The sequence below is a fragment of the Penicillium verrucosum genome, assembly GCF_028828655.1.
Source record: "Penicillium verrucosum strain IBT 35672 chromosome Unknown utg000003l_segment0_segment0, whole genome shotgun sequence".
Classification (NCBI taxonomy): Eukaryota; Fungi; Ascomycota; class Eurotiomycetes; order Eurotiales; family Aspergillaceae; genus Penicillium; species Penicillium verrucosum.
Window position 1 is genome coordinate 149,115 of NW_026643212.1, and position 19,060 is coordinate 168,174.

Consider the following 19,060-nt stretch of genomic DNA (forward strand, 5'->3'; position numbering starts at 1 on the left):
GGCAAGGGAATATCAACATAAAATTGCAATATAGGTTAAAAAACGCTAAACAGGGTAAAGCCAGCCCCATGCAAACTCCATATACAACAGAACTATACAAGACCCCCAAGATCAAGCACTCTTAATAGCCGGCGACGACTGCTCAGGACCACTGATCGGTGCACGGCCGTCATCAGAGTCGGTCGACTCAAAGATAGGAGGAACATCATCAGGCTCGTCAGGAATGAAGAGGTTAAGGAAGATGCCAAGAAGCGCACAGATAGCGAATCCATTCTCCATGACCAGATCAACAGCATTGATCAAGCCTTCTAGAGCATGGTTGTCACCCGAGTAGGTGAAGAAGTAAGAAAACCATTCCGGCAGGAGTGTAACACCCATTCCAATCGAGAAGCTAGCGGTGAGAATGAACCGGTTGCGACGAGTGGGATCGACAGACCCAATGATGCGAAGACCACTGACTGCCACGGAGCTGAAGAGAAAAGCAGTCATACCACCAAGGACGGAGCTGGGAATTGCAACCAGCGCAGCGGCGAACTTGGAGAAAATTCCCATGATAACCAAGAAGAAGCAACAGCAGTAGCCAGCGGTTCGGTTAGCGCATTTAGTCAGCGCAATGACACCGTTGTTCTGTGCGAAGACGGACATAGGGCTAATGGTCATCAGGCCGGCCAGGAGACAGGTAATACCGTTGCCCAAGACTCCGCCTTGAATTCGGGAATCGAAGGTACCACCCTCGACCTCGAGACGGGAGACATCACACGTCGCCGTGATATCACCAATAGACTCCATCATGATAACGATGTATAACGCGAGCAACGGCAGGATGAGCGGGGGGTACACGGACAGCGGGAAAGTGTGGACCCAAGCGAAAGAAGCCACCGGTGCAGCAGCGATACCGGAAGAATCGAAGTAGTTGCACGCGGCAGCGACAATCGAGCCAACCAACAAGCCAACAATGACGGAGCAACTCTTAAGAATGGGAGGACCCCAACGCTCGCAGATGATAATCGTCACGAAGACCAGGAAACCCAGGCCAATAAATTCGGGGCTTCCCCAGGGTAGAGGGTGCGGGGCATTGGCGCTGGGGCACATTGCGCGAGCAGAAGGGTCGGCACCACAGGATGAGCCACCGGCCCAATCCTGCATAGCGGACTTGATGAGCGAAGCACCAATGAGAAGAACAGTTGGGCCCGTGACAAGTGGGGGAAGACGCGGGCGAGAATCTTGCTGCTCATGAAGGACATGCCAATTTCGAGAAGAGAGCAGAGACATGAGGTGCCAAGGAGTGCGCCGTAGCCTTTTGGACAAGGGAGTTGAGTTCCATCTTCGAGGGAGGGACAGTATCCCGATTTATACATCTGAGCGAAAGCACCTTGAGCGACTGTGATTGTTGAGAAAGATGTGCCTGTTCAAAGTAATTAATATTGGAACCTGGGGTTTCTGAAGAGAATAGATGTAGAGGGGGAAGCTCTTACCAACGACTGATAGTAGTCCCGTTCCGATGTAGTATTTTGTCCCCTTGATATGAAACCGGAACATTTGAACGACACTCAGCAGGCCCGAGACGATCAACGAAGTCGACACTAGGTACTGGTAGAGCTCATCACCGAAGTGGGCACCGCCTGAGCCGCCGAGCAAGATGGGTGGTGAAATCACTGATTCTCTTTAGAAAATGCCTGTATTTTTTGTAGGTATCTATGGTACGCACCACCAGCCAGCATTGCAAGCGCATGCTGCAAGCCCAGAATCAATGCGAGAACGACTGGCACGCGATCATCCAGACCGAAGAACGGGGCAGATTTGCGAGCTCGCTTTGTGAAAGGTAGCCGTGGGATAAAGAGGTATCCATAGTCGTAGTCGCCTAGTAGGCCCTCTCTGTTGACTGTTAATCCAGGTCCCCTCCATCACGCAGCATTTGAAGTCATACCGTGTAGTGAAAGTTTTAACGGCATATCGGACTTTGTCGCTAATTCTCCGCTTGGGCGTATGATGGGGGCCAATCTGATCTGGACCGTCCATGTTGAATGTCCAATATAATAAATATAGATGTTGAATTATTGAATTATCGGGGATAGATGTCTGATTTATATTTAAAGATCTCAAGAAATAAAAATAAATAAAATTGTCGCCCACACATAACTAGACCTGGAGATTCGGGGAGATGACTAAAACCAAAAGCGAATCCACTGTGGGCAATCTGTTATCGGACAAATAGGCAACTGGAGAGATTAAAGGGGAAGGACGCCAATTAGCAAGAGCATCGCATAACCACCTGAGCAGTTGTCCGCTTGTCTATATCAGGTTAGTACCCCCTCCGTATCTAGACGGATAGCTTGGCCAATCATAAAGGAGTATTGACCTATTAAAGTGGAGAAAGATAAGGATATCATTGTGGAGTCAATGCAAGACATCTCATTGGTAAATCCCAAATGGATCTATCCCGCCTCCACAACTCGGAAACGATCGAACGGTCTCTCCAGGGCTGCTATCTTGGGCTTTATCCGAGATCTGACAGTCGGAGAGTGCCGTGAATAGTATGGGAGGTGGAACACTCCGACCTAATATGAGATTCACGCCCTTATCAAAATGCCATTAGTCACTATGCCATCTCCTGGTCTGATCCCCGAGCGGACTTGTGAGGTTCCTTGATATCCACGCAAATTCCAGGTGTTTGGGCCGCTATAAGTACCTAGGTAGACTTGGAATAATTCAGGAGTGAATTGGAGGACACTAGGACGTCTCGTGTGCTGAAAGAATAGCAAAAGTGTCTTTACTGGTTCACCTATTTGGAACCTAATCGATGAGAGGTTCGATTCCTCGCCCATACTGGATACTCAGAAACATGCAAAATAATACAACATTGATGAACATAAATTACATAATGACACACACATATTGGAGAAGATATCACCCTGTGCCAGGATTGACTAAGCAAGAGAATACCCACCTCCGATGAATCCCAAGGGGAAACGCACGGAATCTCTCGGGAACAAAATCAACTGCAATAAACCACCCCCACAACCCTAAAAGAAAAAAAGAAGGCGACCTTTTTAGGTCTGCTTGCTTTTGCGTGACCAATGCTTGGGCACGCGACAGAGCCAGTACAAGAATAGGGCGGCGAAAATATTGAACCCTATGTAGGCAAACAGCAAACCGATGTTCCGCCCAACATCCGAGTACGACATGTGGAGACTTTCGAGGAACTGGTCTGTTGTCGACATTGGGCAGATCTTGCAATCCACTGAGGCCTCTGGGTTAAGCAAGTTGCCCTTCACAACCTGGATGTAAGCGTCCAGATAATGGCCGCAAGTCTGACCATCTGGAGGCGAGACAGTGAGCCATTCAATGCTGGAACATTCCACTGAAGTCCCGGTCAGGCCTGTGGAGAGCACGGATGACACGAAATAGGTGAACGGCGAAACACGGTTCATAAAGATCCAGAAACGCGGCATTTCAGAGGAATTAGCGAGTACCCTGCAAGCTCAGTCAGCACTACTACCAATTAACTGCGGAACACCCGCAGATAACTTACCCATTAAAGACCAAGCAAAGCGTGAACATGAACTGGGCAATGTTGCTGCCGGTATCGGCCTCCTCAATTCCAGCAATCATCATGGAGCTGAAAGTCGATGTGAACATCATGAACTGTAAAATCAACAGGTACATGATGCCACTTCGCTCGGGGACCGCGTTTGTGGGCTCTGCATTATGATAGAACCCGATTGGATAGTACCAGCAGAAAAAGATTGGCACGGACATCAAGACATTCCACGTCAGCTCCACGAGGATGCTGGCCATAATAAACGCCTTCCACGAGTAGGCCTTCGAAGGCCGTTCGCGTACCTCATACAAAGCACGCTGGGTGACAAAGGACGGCATCATCTGCTGGACCAGACCCGGGAAGATGACGAGAACCATAAAGATTGCAAGCATTTGATTCTGCAGCCCTTGAAGACTGTTAGGCATGTGCCAGAAGGTAAATCCGAGGAACAGTGGCTATATCTGTTAGTTAAATCAAAATAAAAGGGAGGAAAATATCTTACCGGGACAGTGCAAGTGAGAACTTTGGCGTACAGATATGATGGAGATCTCCAGTACTGTTGGAACGTGCGTTGGAGACAAACGAGGAACTGATACCAGATTGGCATGGCGAATTCACCAAATCCTGTAGCTCGCAGGGGTATAGGCCGGTTGGACAATTCATTTTTCATTTCAGCCAATTCCCTGTGAACCTGTACACGCTCGGCACTGTTGATCCATTGTTCAGCCCAATCTCTATCCGCATGAGAACCCGGCGCAGCACCAATGACCTCGAGCATCCATTCGGCAGGGTTTGCGTTTGGTGGGCACTTGAGTGACCCTTTGTCTTCGAAGTATTTGATCAATGTTTCCATGTTCGGGCCAAGGTCTCCAAAGTACACTGTGCGTCCTCCTTTCGCAAGAAATAATAGGCGGTCGAACTGCTGCATCAGCATTGCCGAAGGTTGGTGAATGGTACACAGTACAGCTTGACCGTGATCGGCCAGATTGCGCATCAGGGTACAAATTGACCAAGCAGTTTGACTATCCAGACCCGAAGTTGGTTCATCAAAGAACAGCAGCAAATCTGGCTTAGCAACCAATTCCACGCCGATAGTCAACCGTTTACGCTGCTCCACATTGAGACCCTCACCGACAACTCCAACCACGGCATCTGCGTATTCTTCCATACCCAGCATGCGAATGACCTCTCCGACGTATGCAATCTTTTCTTGGCGAGGAATGGTGGCAGGCTGGCGTAGGATAGCGCTAAAAGCCAGAGCTTCACGAACAGTACTAGTCTCCAGATGCAGATCCAGTTGCTGCACGTAACCCGTCTTCCGCTGGAAAGAATCGTCACGTAGCCGCCCATCTATAAGCATCTCGCCTGAGACAACGCCGATAGTGACACGATCGGCCAACACGTCGAGCAAGGATGTCTTTCCTGCACCAGTGACACCCATCAAGGCCGTCAGAGTTCCAGGCTTGACCCAACCATCCACGCTGTTCAAGATGCGTCGCCCAGCTCCGTTGACCTTGATATCGTAACACACATTCTCCCAGTGGAAGATAGAGGTTTGGCGAACAATTGCTCCGGTTGAGTGTTGGGGTTCGCTAGCAACTGCACCTTTCTCCGATGCATTGACCTCCTCTGGATCATCATTTCGAGCATCCTTGGCAAAAGCAGGAATCTTGCCACGCGGGAACACCAGGACCTCACCTTTGGATGGCTTGGCCCGGATGAGTTCGCTGCAGAAGATGTACAACCCGAAGAAGGCGACGAAGAAAGCGCAGAGAATTCCGAAGTTGCGCCACAGATGCGGGCTGTAGTATTGGTAAGTGGTGTTGATGTATGTCTCTCCATCAATAAAATCCTGCCCTGCTACAGCACCCTTCTGCGAACAGATTTTGGAGCTGAGAGGAGTATCTTTGTAAACGTCCACGCCACCCGGGACAAAAGTAGAGCAAGGGAAGGACCGTCCGCCGAACTCATTGATCATCAGCCCCTCAAAGGCGTACTATCTTATGTTAGCATATTCTGGTGTGACCGTGCACAAATTAGGTTATCATTTACAGCAATCGGGTTCACGTAGTTGAGCCACCGGAACCAAGGGCGCATATCTCGGACAGGAATAGTAAACCCGGTGTAAATGACTAGAATAAGCATGAAGACCGAAGCAGGAGGCATGGCTTGGGCCACGGACCGCGAAATTGCGCCGATGAACCGGAACATATTGGACATCACAAGAGTCGTCGTTATCGAAAAAAGGAAAAAGATGAAGAAATGGCCGGGAGTGCGCCGAAGATGAGGTAGGAAGTAGAATATCAAATTGAACACCACGGCTAGCAAGACTTTTGAGGGAAGCTCCACAATGTACGCACTAATAGCTTCCGCTGAGGGATGGTATAGTGCGTACTTGCGATGCTTTTCTACGATCGGCCGCTGTTGCCACATTATCATGATTTCAATTGAGCTGGCGAATCCACTGATCATGATGGCAAAGAAGAGCAGGCATCCACGCTTGTAGAAGCTGTCTGTGTTGTTCGGTACGTCGAAGTAGACGCTTGAAATTATCAGACTCATGCAGATATTTCCAAGGAGCGAGGCAAGCGACATAGTCGAGTCTGCCTTGAGTCGCAAGAAGCCTCGCCAAAGGCACAGACGGACTTGCATCGGAAACGAGAGCGTGTATGGAGAGGCTGCACGAGTAAACCTGGACTTGTCGGCTGCACGAGAGCGACTGAATTCCTCAAACTTTGTCTCTCCAATAGTGTTTTCGGCTTCATTCGCTTGGATCTCAGCAAGAAGCTGCTTACGCTCGGGGCTCTCTTTCCACCGTGCCGCGAACTCATCGGGTTTACGTGGAACGGAGCCTTCAAATCCGGGGCGAACAACGCGTTCCGAATGACTAGTGAGGGAAGTGAGGAAGTCCGCGGTGGTTTGTCTCTCTGGACAATGGAACCCCATCTTGATGAAGAAGCGCCGTGCATTGGACGAACTGCCGAAATAGATCTGGCGGCCTTCGTAGAGGACAATTGCTTTGTCAAACTGGTCGTAAATGGACTGACTCGCTTGGTAGACTGCGACAATAGCGGTGGATCCAGTATAGTCAGTGGAAAAGCGAATGTTTTTGACAAATTCCAGTGCCGTTGAGCTATCGAGTCCACGAGTGCTGTTGTCCCAACACTGCAAAGGGCATCGACAAAGAACGGTTTCGGCGATACTGACCCGCTTTCTTTCCCCGCCGGATACACCTCGAATGAATTCATTACCCACCTTGGTGTTCATGGTATGGGTCAAGCCAAGCATCGTCATTACCACATCCCGCATATGCGTCGCATACTGGTCGCGTGTAACACCGGGAAGTCGGTTACTCGGCGCTCGAGCGTGGGCGGCAAACAGGAGTGTATCACCGACTGTCAGCTGAGGGAAGTGAGTCTCGGTTTCGGCTTGGTAGATGACTTCGCCGCGGAAACGGCTGTGCATATTTTCCCATGACATGCCATCGTACTGCACCTCAGCCCCTTTCTCCTTGTCGAGGTAGAGGCCGTGGGTCTCTCCGGCAATGGTTTTGAGGAAGGTAGAGCATCCGCTGCTGGTTGTTAGTGATCAGTCTTTGGCGGGGAGGGTGTCGATCCACGAACCTTCCCGGGCGTCCTAGCACAACTAGCATCTCACCACTGTGAATAATTCCTTCGAAGTCCCGCAGGATATCAATTCGTACTTTCTTCTGCAAACCAAAAACACTGCGGAACCATCCTGCACCTTTGAGCCAGAAGTTGGCGAAGTCCATCTGGTAATCAGCCGCAGTGCCGTAACCGAAAACATTGAGGTTGCGAAAGGAGACTCCTGTTGTGCGACGCGGGTACAGTGCTGGGTCGCTAGAAATCATCTGGATGATGTTCTTCACCCATTTTCGGGATTTAAACTGGTCAGCATTGGGATCTAGCTCTGGGTCACTAGAGTCGAGGAAGGTGTTGACACCCGCTGCAGTTTCACTGGCTGCTCTGAGGCTGTTCTGTCGTGATATTTGTGAGAGGGAACGTGCAAGAGTGGTGATTTGTCTGTCGCGATCCTCTCCGGACTCGGATACTGGGGTCTCCGAGCCGGGGGGTATCAACGGCACCATTGTCAGGCATGTTTCCCACTCGGTCTGGCATGAGAGGAGTCGGCGAGAAGCCTAAAGAAGGAAGAAGATTTGAAGTCATGAAAGAAACAAAGAAACACGGTAGAGGAGGTAAACAAGAGTTGTTGACAGAAGGGAAAAACAAGGTGGGACGTGGGACGTGACTAGGAAGAATTTTTCATATAAAGGAAGAGGAAGGAAGGAAGGAAGGAACATAAGAGAGTCAAGAGAAGGAAGGCAAGAAGGAACGGAAACCGGAAAGTGAGAGACCCGAGGGAAGTCAACACCCATGGGTGCACCGTCACAGCTCTTTCCGGAACAGTAAAGGGATTTTATGTACACGATGCACTATCTCAGTATTTAAACATACACATATATATACCCATATACATATGTATGTATTATCTGAACATCTGAACACCTGAATATTGGAATAAATGAATGTGACATTGCATAATGGAGTATAAGACTGCATCACATAACCTATATATTAAGGTGTTTTCGAGCCTCTTGATTGGCTGCGTATAAGAATCGTGTCCCCTCACCCCCACGTCTTATATTCACAGCAACTTCCATTTTGGGTTAATCTCGGATTCCGCCAATATGACAGAAAGTGAACTCGGCATTGTGAGGATCCGAGAGTCTAATGTGTTAACAAAAAAAACCCCAAGGTCAGACATCCGGACCTCAAAAGGTCCGGTAAAAGGAGTACCGAATGTGACACCAACGGCTCACTGTCGGATCAGGGTCCACCTGGGCATTGCCTATAGCTTACTAACTTGGTACAAGTTACCTACCTAGGTAGGTAGCTCTGGTCTCAAGGATCTAAATGTTGCACTATGTTTACTATATAGTTACTATATATTTAGTTATATATTGAAATTATATATATACTACTATACTACCAACTAACTATACGATTGAATAGAGGGTTATATTATAGAGAATCAAAAGTACAGAGAACAACAATACTCTGCCATTACACAGCATATGTGAATTGCTTTTGTTCGAAGATGAAGGAAGAAGAAAAAGACGAAAGAAGACCCATGGATGTTGACTTCCGGGAAACGGTGTGGCCCGATTGGCAAATGTGGCCCTCGGCCCTCTGATTTTTTGCTGTGAAGTTCTGATATTCTCAGTTGGATACACTTCAATGCGCGTATGAATTCAAGAATTTAAGAATCACTGGGTGTACAATCCATTGACCAACAGGCGTACTGTTCCCCACGGGACCATGGGCGTTTGCCAAAGCAGGCAGAAACATATAACACTGTTTTGCAGTAGGGGCTGCACCACCATCCGTCGGGACATATCTTGTGTTGGAATAGTATAGCGGAATACTCAATTCTCCAGGAATTGTCCTCAAAGGTCTGGCGGAGGAAAATTGACTGCTCATAGGTGGAGATCCACCCGTACTTGACGTCGAGTTCTAGCATGTACTGAATAGGCTGCGCTAGGATCGTGTGCATAGCACTTTCATCGCTATAATGGCTCGAAAAATCGTGCTCTTGGACCCGTGGCACTTTTACTTCCCCTATAGCTTTGGGCTTAGGCTGGACGGACGGGATGAGGGCGACGTCCGGGACTTTATTGTAAGTAGCGCCCGATGCTTTAAATCCCCGAACTTTATGTTGATATTCTGGGCCTCTAGGGCTGCTCCAACAATCTGGCCTACCGATTGTTGGAAACGGCCTTGGAGGCCGTGTTCGTCGCCGAGCCATACCTTCTCACGGCTGATGTCCCGTGTTAGATTCAGTTTAGATTCAGTTTAGATTTAGTTCAGATTCAGTTTAGATTCAGTTCAGATTTAGCAATAGGCTTATACGACTCGATAGCCTACGCGGCCCGGATTGGAGCCTTCTCAAACTCGGTGCCGAATAGGTATCTGCTTGTAAATTCGCATAAACGAGAGTGCATTTGGGTCGCTAGGGCTAGCAGGGCGACAAAGAAACTTCCCAGTCACGCGTGATGGGCCAAGGCCATTGGTGACGTCTGGCTGGTTCACAAAATTGACGCGCTCGTGTATCTTGTTAACAATTTCCCATCTCGAAGGGCGAACATCCAGCGGGGAATATCGCGATGACCTGAGGGTGACCGTGGTCCCGTAGTATGCCAGCTTGGATGATTTATGAGGGGGATTTCAGGAGAACTTTTCTTTTCCCATCAAAGGTTCTTCACCCTTGGGGGTGATGATGAAATGTGAAGAAACGCAGGAAGTATGGCATTGTGGGACCAGCACATGATTGAATTCATGCAATTGGTTGAGCGGGCCGCACTGTCGATCCATGGATCTTTATGAAAACAGAAATCGAAGTGTATAGCAATTCAATGTATGGTATAGGTATAAATGGCAGATATTTAATTCTCTAACTAACTGAGAATGACAATTTCCGCTGATTTGACCATCTGTGCGGATATGATTTACTAACTATACTATACACTTTTATATGGAGCACACTATTATGGCAGTCTATGAATTCTCCGGGTAAATATCCTATTTTCGACTATGGTATTCGATATACCCAGTTTTTCTATATAATTTATATACATATAGTTATATCACGACTAGCGAGTTACAAACTAGGCCAAAAAGACCACTATATCTGAGCGTTATGCTCAGATAGACCAGGCTCTGGTATATATATATATAGTGCATAGCATGACAATTCCACACTCTTTACGATCAGTATCCATATGGGCGATCCCACTCGGCGTTGGGCCTCGAGTTCTTGCTTCAGTTTGAGAAGCGCCTGCGTAGTCACACGTAACTAGTTAGACTGCAACAGGCCAATTTGAACGTTGATTTATTGATTGATTATAGAGCACAAGGGGCCGGCCTCGGGTGATTTAGGGGGCATGTTAGGCTCGTCATGGTACATAGATTTGACAGAATTAGAAATAGCACATATCACATCTCATTAAATAACTACCTTGGATATAATGTCATACATAGTGGAAAAGATGCCATACTTGGCACTTGGCGGGGAAGATAATCCGCTAGCATTTCCCCATTGAGTGCCCGCAGTGGTGCTCGCAGTGCCCGCTCCGCTCGGCACTTTGAAATTTCTGAAATTTCCAACCTTCGACCTCTTCTTTCGTCATCTGAATCGCAAATTTGGGATCTGAACATTCGAAACATTCGAAATCGACAATGGCATTAGATCCGAATAAAAGTGTACCAGGCGTAATGCCGACACACGAGAATGAAACCGAAAGATCGGCACAAGAAAGCGAACAGCAACCTTTATTGCAATCGGATCCAGTTCCTCCGACTTGGAGTCCACCACCAGGATTTCTACTGATTCAAATCGGTAAGTGAAATCAAATTGCATAGAAGTTAGAGCAAATTTTGACAATTTCACAGCAATCATGGCCAATGTATTTCTTGGCGGGTTTGACGGCACCATCACTGCCTCGACCTATGCTGTGATCAGCTCCGAGTTCAACGCCGCGAACACTGCTTCGTGGTTGACCACTTCGTACTTAATCACAAGCACGGCGTTCCAGCCTCTCTATGGCCGATTCTCCGATATACTCGGTCGCAGGTCTTGTTTCTTCACTGCAACCATCACCTTCATGATTGGTTGTCTGGGATGTGCCGTGGCCCGCGATGTAATCTTTTTGAACATCATGCGCGCCTTAACGGGAATTGGCGGTGGAGGATTGATGACTATGGGTATGTCAACAATCTTTCAATTGACATATTAATCGCTAACAAGTATCCTAGCAACAATCATCAACTCGGATCTCATTCCCTTCCGCCAGCGCGGTATGTACCAGGCAATCCAGAACGTCTCGTACGGCTTCGGAGGCATCTGTGGTGCTTCTTTTGGGGGTGCCATCGTTGACTCGATCGGATGGCGCTGGTGCTTCTTGCTGCAGGTTCCAGTCTCTTTCTTTGCTTTGGTCATGGGCTATATCGTTCTGAAGTTCCCAGCACGAAACACCGATTCTTCCCCAGATGGGCAGAAACGAGGAATTTGGCACCAAATCGATGTCCTGGGCGCTTGTCTGCTCATTCTGGCTCTCTCGACGCAACTGGTCGGACTCAGCCTGGGTGGGAACATTCTCCCTTGGACTCACTTGTGGGTGATTCTTCCATTGCTCTCTAGTGTGGTATTGCTGGTCGCATTTGTCATTGTTGAATCGAAAACCACCGCCGCACCTTTGATTCCATTGAAGATGTTAAGAGGACAACTCGCTGTATCCACACAGATCGCCAATGTTTGTGTCGGGATGGCAGCATACGCAGTAAGCTCACCCCTTCCACAAGTTCTATAACCATAGCGACGACTGACGCGACCCATTTAGTACCTCTTTACCCTGCCTCTCATGTTCCAGGTGATACTCCTCGACTCGCCCAGCAAGGCTGGTAGCCGACTAGTGATTCCCTGTCTATTTACCCCACTTGGTGGTCTTATTGCGGGAATCGTCATGTCACGCTGGGGCAAGCTGGCCTCCATTGTGCGTGTCGGTGCAGCCCTAATGTTCGTGGGAAATCTGCTCATCACGCTCCTTCGATTCAACGACTCGGCATGGAAGTACTTCATCTATGTCATTCCCGCCAACCTGGGTCAGGGGATGGTATACCCAGGGATTCTTTTCACATTCCTAGCAGCCTTCGACCACACCGGTGAGCCAACCTTTCTCTCTTTCCTTGTCACTTGTCGCCAGCGCCATTACCCAAATCCGCGAGCGACCGAGCCGTTTTGCCGAGCCAGCCTGCTAACAATGTCGTGCAGATCACGCCGTTTCCGCCTCAACCGTCTACCTCATCCGCTCTCTCGGAACCGTTTGGGGTGTCGCAGTGACCTCCACCATCATGCAGAATACACTTAACTCAGGCCTCGGGGAGGCCTTGAGTGGAATACCAGATAAAGGGAAAGTACAATTCCTTCGCCGTTTGATGACAACGAGCCCCTGAATAAGCCTTGCTGACCTAAACACTCGTTTCCTCTTAGGTGATTGATGAGATCCGCCACTCAGTCTCGGCTATTTATGATCTCCCTCCGGATGTGCAAATGGCCGCTCGGCTGGTGTACTACCAAGGGATCAGACTCTCCTTCATGGCCTCCGCGATCTTCGCATTTATCGCGACCATCGCTTCTATTTTCACCCGTGGAAAGGGGCTGGAACGCGCAGGCGGCAAGTAAGGAACCTCGACTTCGCTCCCCGGAGGAACTCCATATCGGAGTATAGGGGATAGATGTGGTGTTTATGGTGAGGTCAACCCACATCTCGCGCAGTCCCGATGGAGTGATGAGCGGCCCCAAATCAGGGTGGGTCGAAAAAAAGAACCACTCACCCAAATACATTGAAGTGGCAGGTGGAAGTAGATAAAGTGATTGCATAGGCATAGTCCAGAGTGTGGATGCTCAATGCAACAGGTGGTATATATTGGAAGGATATAGCTTAGAATATAGAAGTTGGCGAGTTAGGAATAGAAATAGTAAGGCTGATTCGTTCAGTCTCACGAAAAACTAATTCATAGTACACCCACTTGACTATATCAGTGCTAGTGCTGATCCAACTCAAGGTAACCTCCATTGCTGAGTGATACCATCCAACCTCCCATCTCCATTCTATTCTACTCAATTCAGCACAGAAATACAGCAATTCCATCAAGATGCCTACCGATACATTCCACCTCTACTCATACTTCTGCTCCTCATGCTGTCAACGAATCATAATTGCTGCTCATCTGAAGGATATCCCTCTTGAATATACCTACATCGACCTGGGCGCCAAAGCGCACACAACAGACGAATACAAAGAATCGAACCCCAGCGCCAGCGTGCCTACCTTGGTAGTGACAAGCGCCAACGGCGAAAAGACCATCATCCGCCAATCTATGACGATCTTGGATTATTTCGAGGAAAGGTTCCCAGATACATCTCCACTCCTCCCTCGTGGAATACATGATCGCGTGCAAGTGCGTGATATCGTGAATATCATCGCCATCGATACGCAACCTACCACCAACTCCCGTATCGTACAGCGGGTGAAGGGTATTCGTGAAAGTACCGAGGATCGGGATAAATTCGTCAAACAGGCTTTTACCGACGGATTCCAAGCCTACGAAAGCCTGTTGGTGAATCAGGGCGGGGAGGGGACTTATTCCTATGGGGATACTGTTTCTATGGCGGATGTGGTGCTGGTCCCCACGGTTGACCAGGCTTTGTTGTACCGAATGGATTTGGATTTCGTGCCTAACCTCAAGCGCATCCATTCTACTCTCAAGGAACTGGAGGCTTTCAAGGCTGCGGATTGGCGGAATCAGGGGGATACACCGGATAAATTTCGGGCCCAGGATGCTTGAGCCTTGCTTGGTTTAGGCCTGGTAGGAATGAAACGCGGATAGTAATTACAGCGACAGGGATCGAAGGAAGTATTCTTGAAACTGGGAGGCAATATATATTTGATTTGAGTTATGCTATGCATGTGCAAGGCTCCCTAAGATTAATGTATATTCTCCCCGATACATTAATTGGTAGTGAGCACTGCAATACTCAGGTTGGGCAGCTTGAAAGAGAACTCGCCCTTCTTGCCAGCCTTGATCTGGGTAGTCTTGCTGTTGACGAGGTTAGCCCCGCCGACCTCGTTCATCGAGAATGGATCCGGTGCAGTCAGGATCGTCAAGTCTGCCTTGGTGCCGCGGCCGACACCCTCGAATGTCAGTGACACGGGCACATCGGATGTGCTGTTGTAGACTGCTCCCTTGAAGATGTGCGAGTTGGTCTTGCTGTTTACACCTGTCGCATAGTACAAAGGACCGAAGGCGTCAGAGGAAGTGGCGGGGAGGGTGTTTGTCATGATGTTGTGATTGAACAACTATGTTCAGTTTGTATGTCAGTAGAGCTTACTTTCGGGGTCTGATGGTAGTGTAACATACGCTCCACACGTGCCAGCTCGTAGAGCGAGCGGTCTGGTCAGGATCGGAGTTGAATGACAAGATAGTTGGGGACCATTGGTAGCTGTCCAGGTTCATCAAGAAGGGAGCCTATAACTCTGTCAGTTTCAGCCAAGGAGAGTGTAAGTTGAAACAACTGACGTAGGTAGTTCCAATAATCTTGTCTGCGTTGCGCTCGGCACCAATAAGGAACACAGCCTCGGCAACGGAGCCGATCCACCAAGGATACAGAGAGAAATTGGTATCAGCCCAGTCAATCTCCTGTCCGTTTAATGGCGAAGTAACGGCAATCTCACCTAGACGTGTGTTAGTTAGGCTCTCGCAATTGTACCGAGTGACTTACCAAGCAGGATAGGATGCTCGCGCGTGAAATTGTCAAACATGTCGAATTTGCTGACAAAGTTGTCTGGGGTATCATACAAATGGTAATCACCACCTGCAGTTCCAGGAATTGTCATGTCGATAGTAGACGTAAGGACCTGGATATCGGGGTACTTGGCCGTGATAGCCTCGTAGAATGCCGAGAACCGGTAGGACTTGTACGTAGGCAGACCGTCGCTCAGCATATCCTCGTTTCCAACCTCGACATACCGAATTGTCCATGGCTCCGGGTGTCCAACCTTGGCACGCAGAGCACCGTACTCAGTGTCCACAGAGCCGGTCAAGAACTCGATCTCGTTGAGGGCATCCTGCACATAGAAATCGAGGTCGGCCTCCGGGACAACATCCCCGCTCAGAGCAAGTCCAGCATAGACCGCCAGGACTAAACAGGGCTTGTCAGCGTGGTAAATTAAAACGTCGCATAATGATCTACTCACTTGGTTCCATGCCAAGATCGTCGCACCACTCCATGTACTCAATCAAACCCAGTCCAAGGGTCTCTTGGTATTCCCAGGTGGTTGCACGACCAGGCCGGTCGGTGAGTGGCCCAATGGTCTCGTTCCACTTCCAGCGGCCCTCGATGCTGTCACCCTCGAGGTTATTTCCTCCAGGGAAGCGAAGGAATGTCTACCAAGCTTATTAGCATCATTCAGATTTGATGGTAGGTAAACTTCAACTTACAGGACCCATATCAGCCATGGCTTGCATCAAGTCTTTCCGCATGCCATTGGGGCGATCATTCCACGTGGGTGGGAACAAGCTGATCAGATTGAAATCAAGCGAGCCACTCGATGCTTTCTAGAAACAATTAGCCAAGATACGTGGAGATTTTCATGTCAAATCTTACCGAGCCATCAAAAGTCAGCGAGAACTTATTCTTGGTATCGGAAGCCTTTTCTTTGGGAGTAAGAACAAACTCATGTTGCACCCAGTCGTTCGCAACACTTTTTGATTCAACCTTGGCAGTGGCCAAAACATTCCCGCTGGAAGAAAGGAGAGATGCGGTGAAGGAGCCTTCATAAGTGCCTTTGACATAGAATGAGCCGGTATACTTCTGAGGACGGACATCAATTCCCCAGAAACCCGCATTAACCAATCCAGCTGTGCCAGTTCCCTTGACATTGACTGAAGTTGGAAGGGCAGTTGACAATGGATCAGTGAGGTTCTTCAAGGACAGCGATGAGTCCCCAGCACCAGACCAAGCATCCAGTGACGAAGGGAACTTTGTGCTCCCCTGGAACGCTCTGTTGCGGATCAATTCCGCATAGAGACCTCCTTCAGCGCAGTGGTTGATTTCCTAGGCCTTCAATTAGGTCCAATACTGCAATCGACAAGAAGCCAAACATACCTCTTCCATGGCTCCATATTGCAGACCTGATGTGGCATTGCCTCCAGACTTTGCTACCGAGATGGTGACAGCGGCACCATATGAAGCCAAAAGCGGCAGAAGAAGGTATTTGTGCAACATTGTGGTGTGAGCAGTCCAAAATTGACTGTTTACTCGCCAATGCTGTGTATAATATAGGCAATATTACTGAAAGGCGCTGTGGTGGATATTTATATCCAAGCAACTCCATGATCCAACGAGTGCCATTCCGGATAATTAGTTGTGCTCCTCATTGCACTCCAATTGACCCGGATGGATCGAGGTGACGTCTGAGGGGATTCGATGATCATAAGACGATCCCTTCCTTTGTGCAAGGACAATCTGCCGACAGCGACCGTAATACCGAAATCTCATACCCAATCGGGTAAATCTCCATGAGGGGTTCGAGGACAATACTTGATGCCTGGGCAGAACAATCTGCTGAGAGCGACCGTAATAGCGACACCTCATTCCCAACTAAGTAAATCTCCATGAGGGGCGTATGCGCCAAGATGGAGCTTCTCCAAGTAATCACCCGCCAGGGGAAATATCGGCGCATTGAAGGGTATGCTGTAATGGTCTGTTCCTTGCAGCATAATCTTGTCAGGGAAAGCGCCGAGGCACATGCATGAAAGGTCTTTCCGGTTCTTCATGTTGATTTGAGAGTGCTACAACCAAGAGACGCCTCCCTTGCGGTTGAGGGGTAGTCGTCCACTGCATTTATGTGAGGTGTGATTGACGGGTAAATCCGCGCGCCTTTCTCCGCAGATCCTCCACACGGCTGGCCCGGGGCCGTGCTTAGCTCACCACATTGCCAGGTACCTACTCCTACTCCGGACTAGACCTAGCTTCACCGTAATTTTACTACGTGATCGATCAATTGTGATATAAAAATACGTTGAACACTTCAATGGAGAGTTCAACTTCAAAAATTGAAGTGTAGAGCATACTTCAGAGCTGATAGCGTGCACACATCGCTCCATGTTCAGCACAAAGTCCTTCCAGGACTAATCTAGTAGTGCGACGATGAAGAAGGTTTATGTGCAATCTGCTAGCTGCCATCAGATGGATCATGTCGAATATGAAGGCAACTTCTCATAGACACATTTGCTGCCAAAAGACGGATTGTCGTCGATGTTGCGGATGTAGAAGGATAGGCCCGCATCTGGGTGACTCTCAGCCCTGGATCTTCCATTCCCTAGGTAGCTGAAGCGTGTGCCTTGGAGGTACTCTATGTCGTAGTCATCATATCTAACGTCGTCGATGGCCCCTTGTAATGAAGAGTACTTCGCCACAAGGCAGATATCTTCTCGTGGCCAGTGTTAGTGTTGCCTTTATACCAGGACCGGCAGGGATCGTCTTTACAACCCCGGTCAAGTAAATGAACTGTGTACTCGTGAAGGAAAGGATTGAAAGCCAAACTGCTAGCTGGAATCGAATCATGCCGCACGCTGTTTGTGAACAATGCTTTGCCTTCTCCAATCTGCTGCCACGTAAAGCCGTCTATCACTTGTATCTCGTCACAGTGAAACACCACCTTGTACGTGTAGGTAGCCTGGATAAAGCGGCCTCTTTTTGCCTCTTCATCGTTGGTCATCAACCAAGTAAAGGTGTTATAGTGGTAATGTTGGAGTCTGTAACCTTGATCAGCTCGCCTTGGATGACCGGTTGCAGCCCCTCGCCCTGCCGCTCGATGTCAATACAGTAGACCCGTCACCCTCCTCCCTCCCCCCAGTAGTACCGCCCACAATAGGCTTCCAAGGCCATCGGGACAGTTCCCAAAATGCGCTCTTGGCTTAGCGTTTGCTCTGCATCTGAAAACCTCAAGCTGTTTATTCGCACACTCTCCTCGGCCAGTTTGACGAAATCAATGGGCTCAGGGGAATCAACAAGACCGTCAACATATAGTTGTGCGATCAAATCCGAGCTATCACATAGGGCTTAGTGTTCACCAATGTAATGACGCAGCTTTCCGTCTCTGGCAAAGGTATATGGAGCTATAGAATCCCGCTGTTGTTCCCTGATGATAAGAGACCTGCTGTGGTTTCGTCCCTCGGCCGATTTCCGGCATTCTCGCGACCAGGCCATAATTATCGGATAGTAGGCCTACAGCGCTCGGAAGGCGCGTGCGAACCCAACCAAGCGTGTAGATGGTGTCGGCATAGGCAGGCGCCGAGGGATGGGGAAAGACCGCATGTGCGCTTAATACGGAAGGCACCTGCTTGAATGCTGATCCAGGGGTGGATGTCACAGTATTTGTGCTCTGATGGTTGCAGGCAGATCTAATCAGATGTCGCCCTCATCTTATCTAGCGAGCTCTAGGCCATAACAGGTAAGCGTCCTCCACAATAAGCTTCCAAGGTTTGTATCGTTAGTCTCAAGCTTCACTTGGCCTCTTGGCTACCAGAGTTCTATATTAACTATATATACTTTCTCGTTTTTCCGGTCATAAATCATGGAATTCCCTCAATTGCCTCGCCTGTCGCCCAAAAAAAAAAAAAAAAACCAGGAACCCGGATGGATTCCGGGAAAATTCACTTCTTATCTGATTTGGACCGGACCCAGGTATAACCAACCGAGATATCCGTCTGATTAGCCGGTGTCTCTTCGGCTTGCTCTGGAGATTGTATTATTTCAGAAGTCATAGTCGAGATATAACTTTCACTACTACTTATTAGTTCATCGGCCTTATGATTTCGGCGAATCCTTATAAACCGCAGCTGGCATTCGCTCAAACGAAGATTGCTTTGGGTGTCC

At 48.9% G+C, this 19,060-nt stretch overlaps 6 protein-coding genes across 6 annotated transcripts; 3 read left to right on the forward strand and 3 right to left on the reverse strand.

The window, feature by feature from the left end:
* Nucleotides 1–111: 111 nt before the first annotated feature.
* N7516_007853 (nucleobase:cation symporter-2 family protein) lies at nucleotides 112–2,019 on the reverse strand (the record flags this gene model as incomplete). The annotated part of the gene is made up of 5 exons (XM_057220573.1): nucleotides 112–1,297; nucleotides 1,357–1,405; nucleotides 1,476–1,655; nucleotides 1,709–1,875; nucleotides 1,928–2,019. The coding sequence occupies 5 exons, from the start codon at nucleotides 2,017–2,019 to the stop codon at nucleotides 112–114; spliced, it is 1,674 nt and encodes a 557-aa protein (XP_057070845.1).
* Nucleotides 2,020–3,050: 1,031 nt separating this feature from the next.
* N7516_007854 (pleiotropic drug resistance family ABC transporter) lies at nucleotides 3,051–7,649 on the reverse strand (the record flags this gene model as incomplete). Its single annotated transcript, XM_057220574.1, has 5 exons — nucleotides 3,051–3,474; nucleotides 3,533–3,996; nucleotides 4,044–5,537; nucleotides 5,594–7,112; nucleotides 7,165–7,649. The coding sequence occupies 5 exons, from the start codon at nucleotides 7,647–7,649 to the stop codon at nucleotides 3,051–3,053; spliced, it is 4,386 nt and encodes a 1,461-aa protein (XP_057070846.1).
* Nucleotides 7,650–9,133: 1,484 nt separating this feature from the next.
* Nucleotides 9,134–9,396, forward strand: N7516_007855 (uncharacterized protein; the record flags this gene model as incomplete). Its single annotated transcript, XM_057220575.1, has 2 exons — nucleotides 9,134–9,238; nucleotides 9,298–9,396. 2 exons carry the CDS (start codon nucleotides 9,134–9,136, stop codon nucleotides 9,394–9,396), a joined length of 204 nt encoding a protein of 67 aa, XP_057070847.1.
* Nucleotides 9,397–10,797: 1,401 nt separating this feature from the next.
* On the forward strand, nucleotides 10,798–12,799 carry N7516_007856 (MDR family MFS transporter; the record flags this gene model as incomplete). The annotated part of the gene is made up of 6 exons (XM_057220576.1): nucleotides 10,798–10,957; nucleotides 11,011–11,322; nucleotides 11,374–11,897; nucleotides 11,958–12,279; nucleotides 12,389–12,531; nucleotides 12,608–12,799. The coding sequence occupies 6 exons, from the start codon at nucleotides 10,798–10,800 to the stop codon at nucleotides 12,797–12,799; spliced, it is 1,653 nt and encodes a 550-aa protein (XP_057070848.1).
* A 473-nt stretch (nucleotides 12,800–13,272) lies between these two features.
* Nucleotides 13,273–13,965, forward strand: N7516_007857 (uncharacterized protein; the record flags this gene model as incomplete). The annotated part of the gene is made up of 1 exon (XM_057220577.1): nucleotides 13,273–13,965. One exon carries the CDS (start codon nucleotides 13,273–13,275, stop codon nucleotides 13,963–13,965), a length of 693 nt encoding a protein of 230 aa, XP_057070849.1.
* A 164-nt stretch (nucleotides 13,966–14,129) lies between these two features.
* On the reverse strand, nucleotides 14,130–16,405 carry N7516_007858 (alpha-L-arabinofuranosidase A; the record flags this gene model as incomplete). Its single annotated transcript, XM_057220578.1, has 8 exons — nucleotides 14,130–14,477; nucleotides 14,539–14,646; nucleotides 14,698–14,852; nucleotides 14,900–15,319; nucleotides 15,375–15,564; nucleotides 15,619–15,735; nucleotides 15,785–16,234; nucleotides 16,286–16,405. The coding sequence occupies 8 exons, from the start codon at nucleotides 16,403–16,405 to the stop codon at nucleotides 14,130–14,132; spliced, it is 1,908 nt and encodes a 635-aa protein (XP_057070850.1).
* Nucleotides 16,406–19,060: the final 2,655 nt, after the last annotated feature.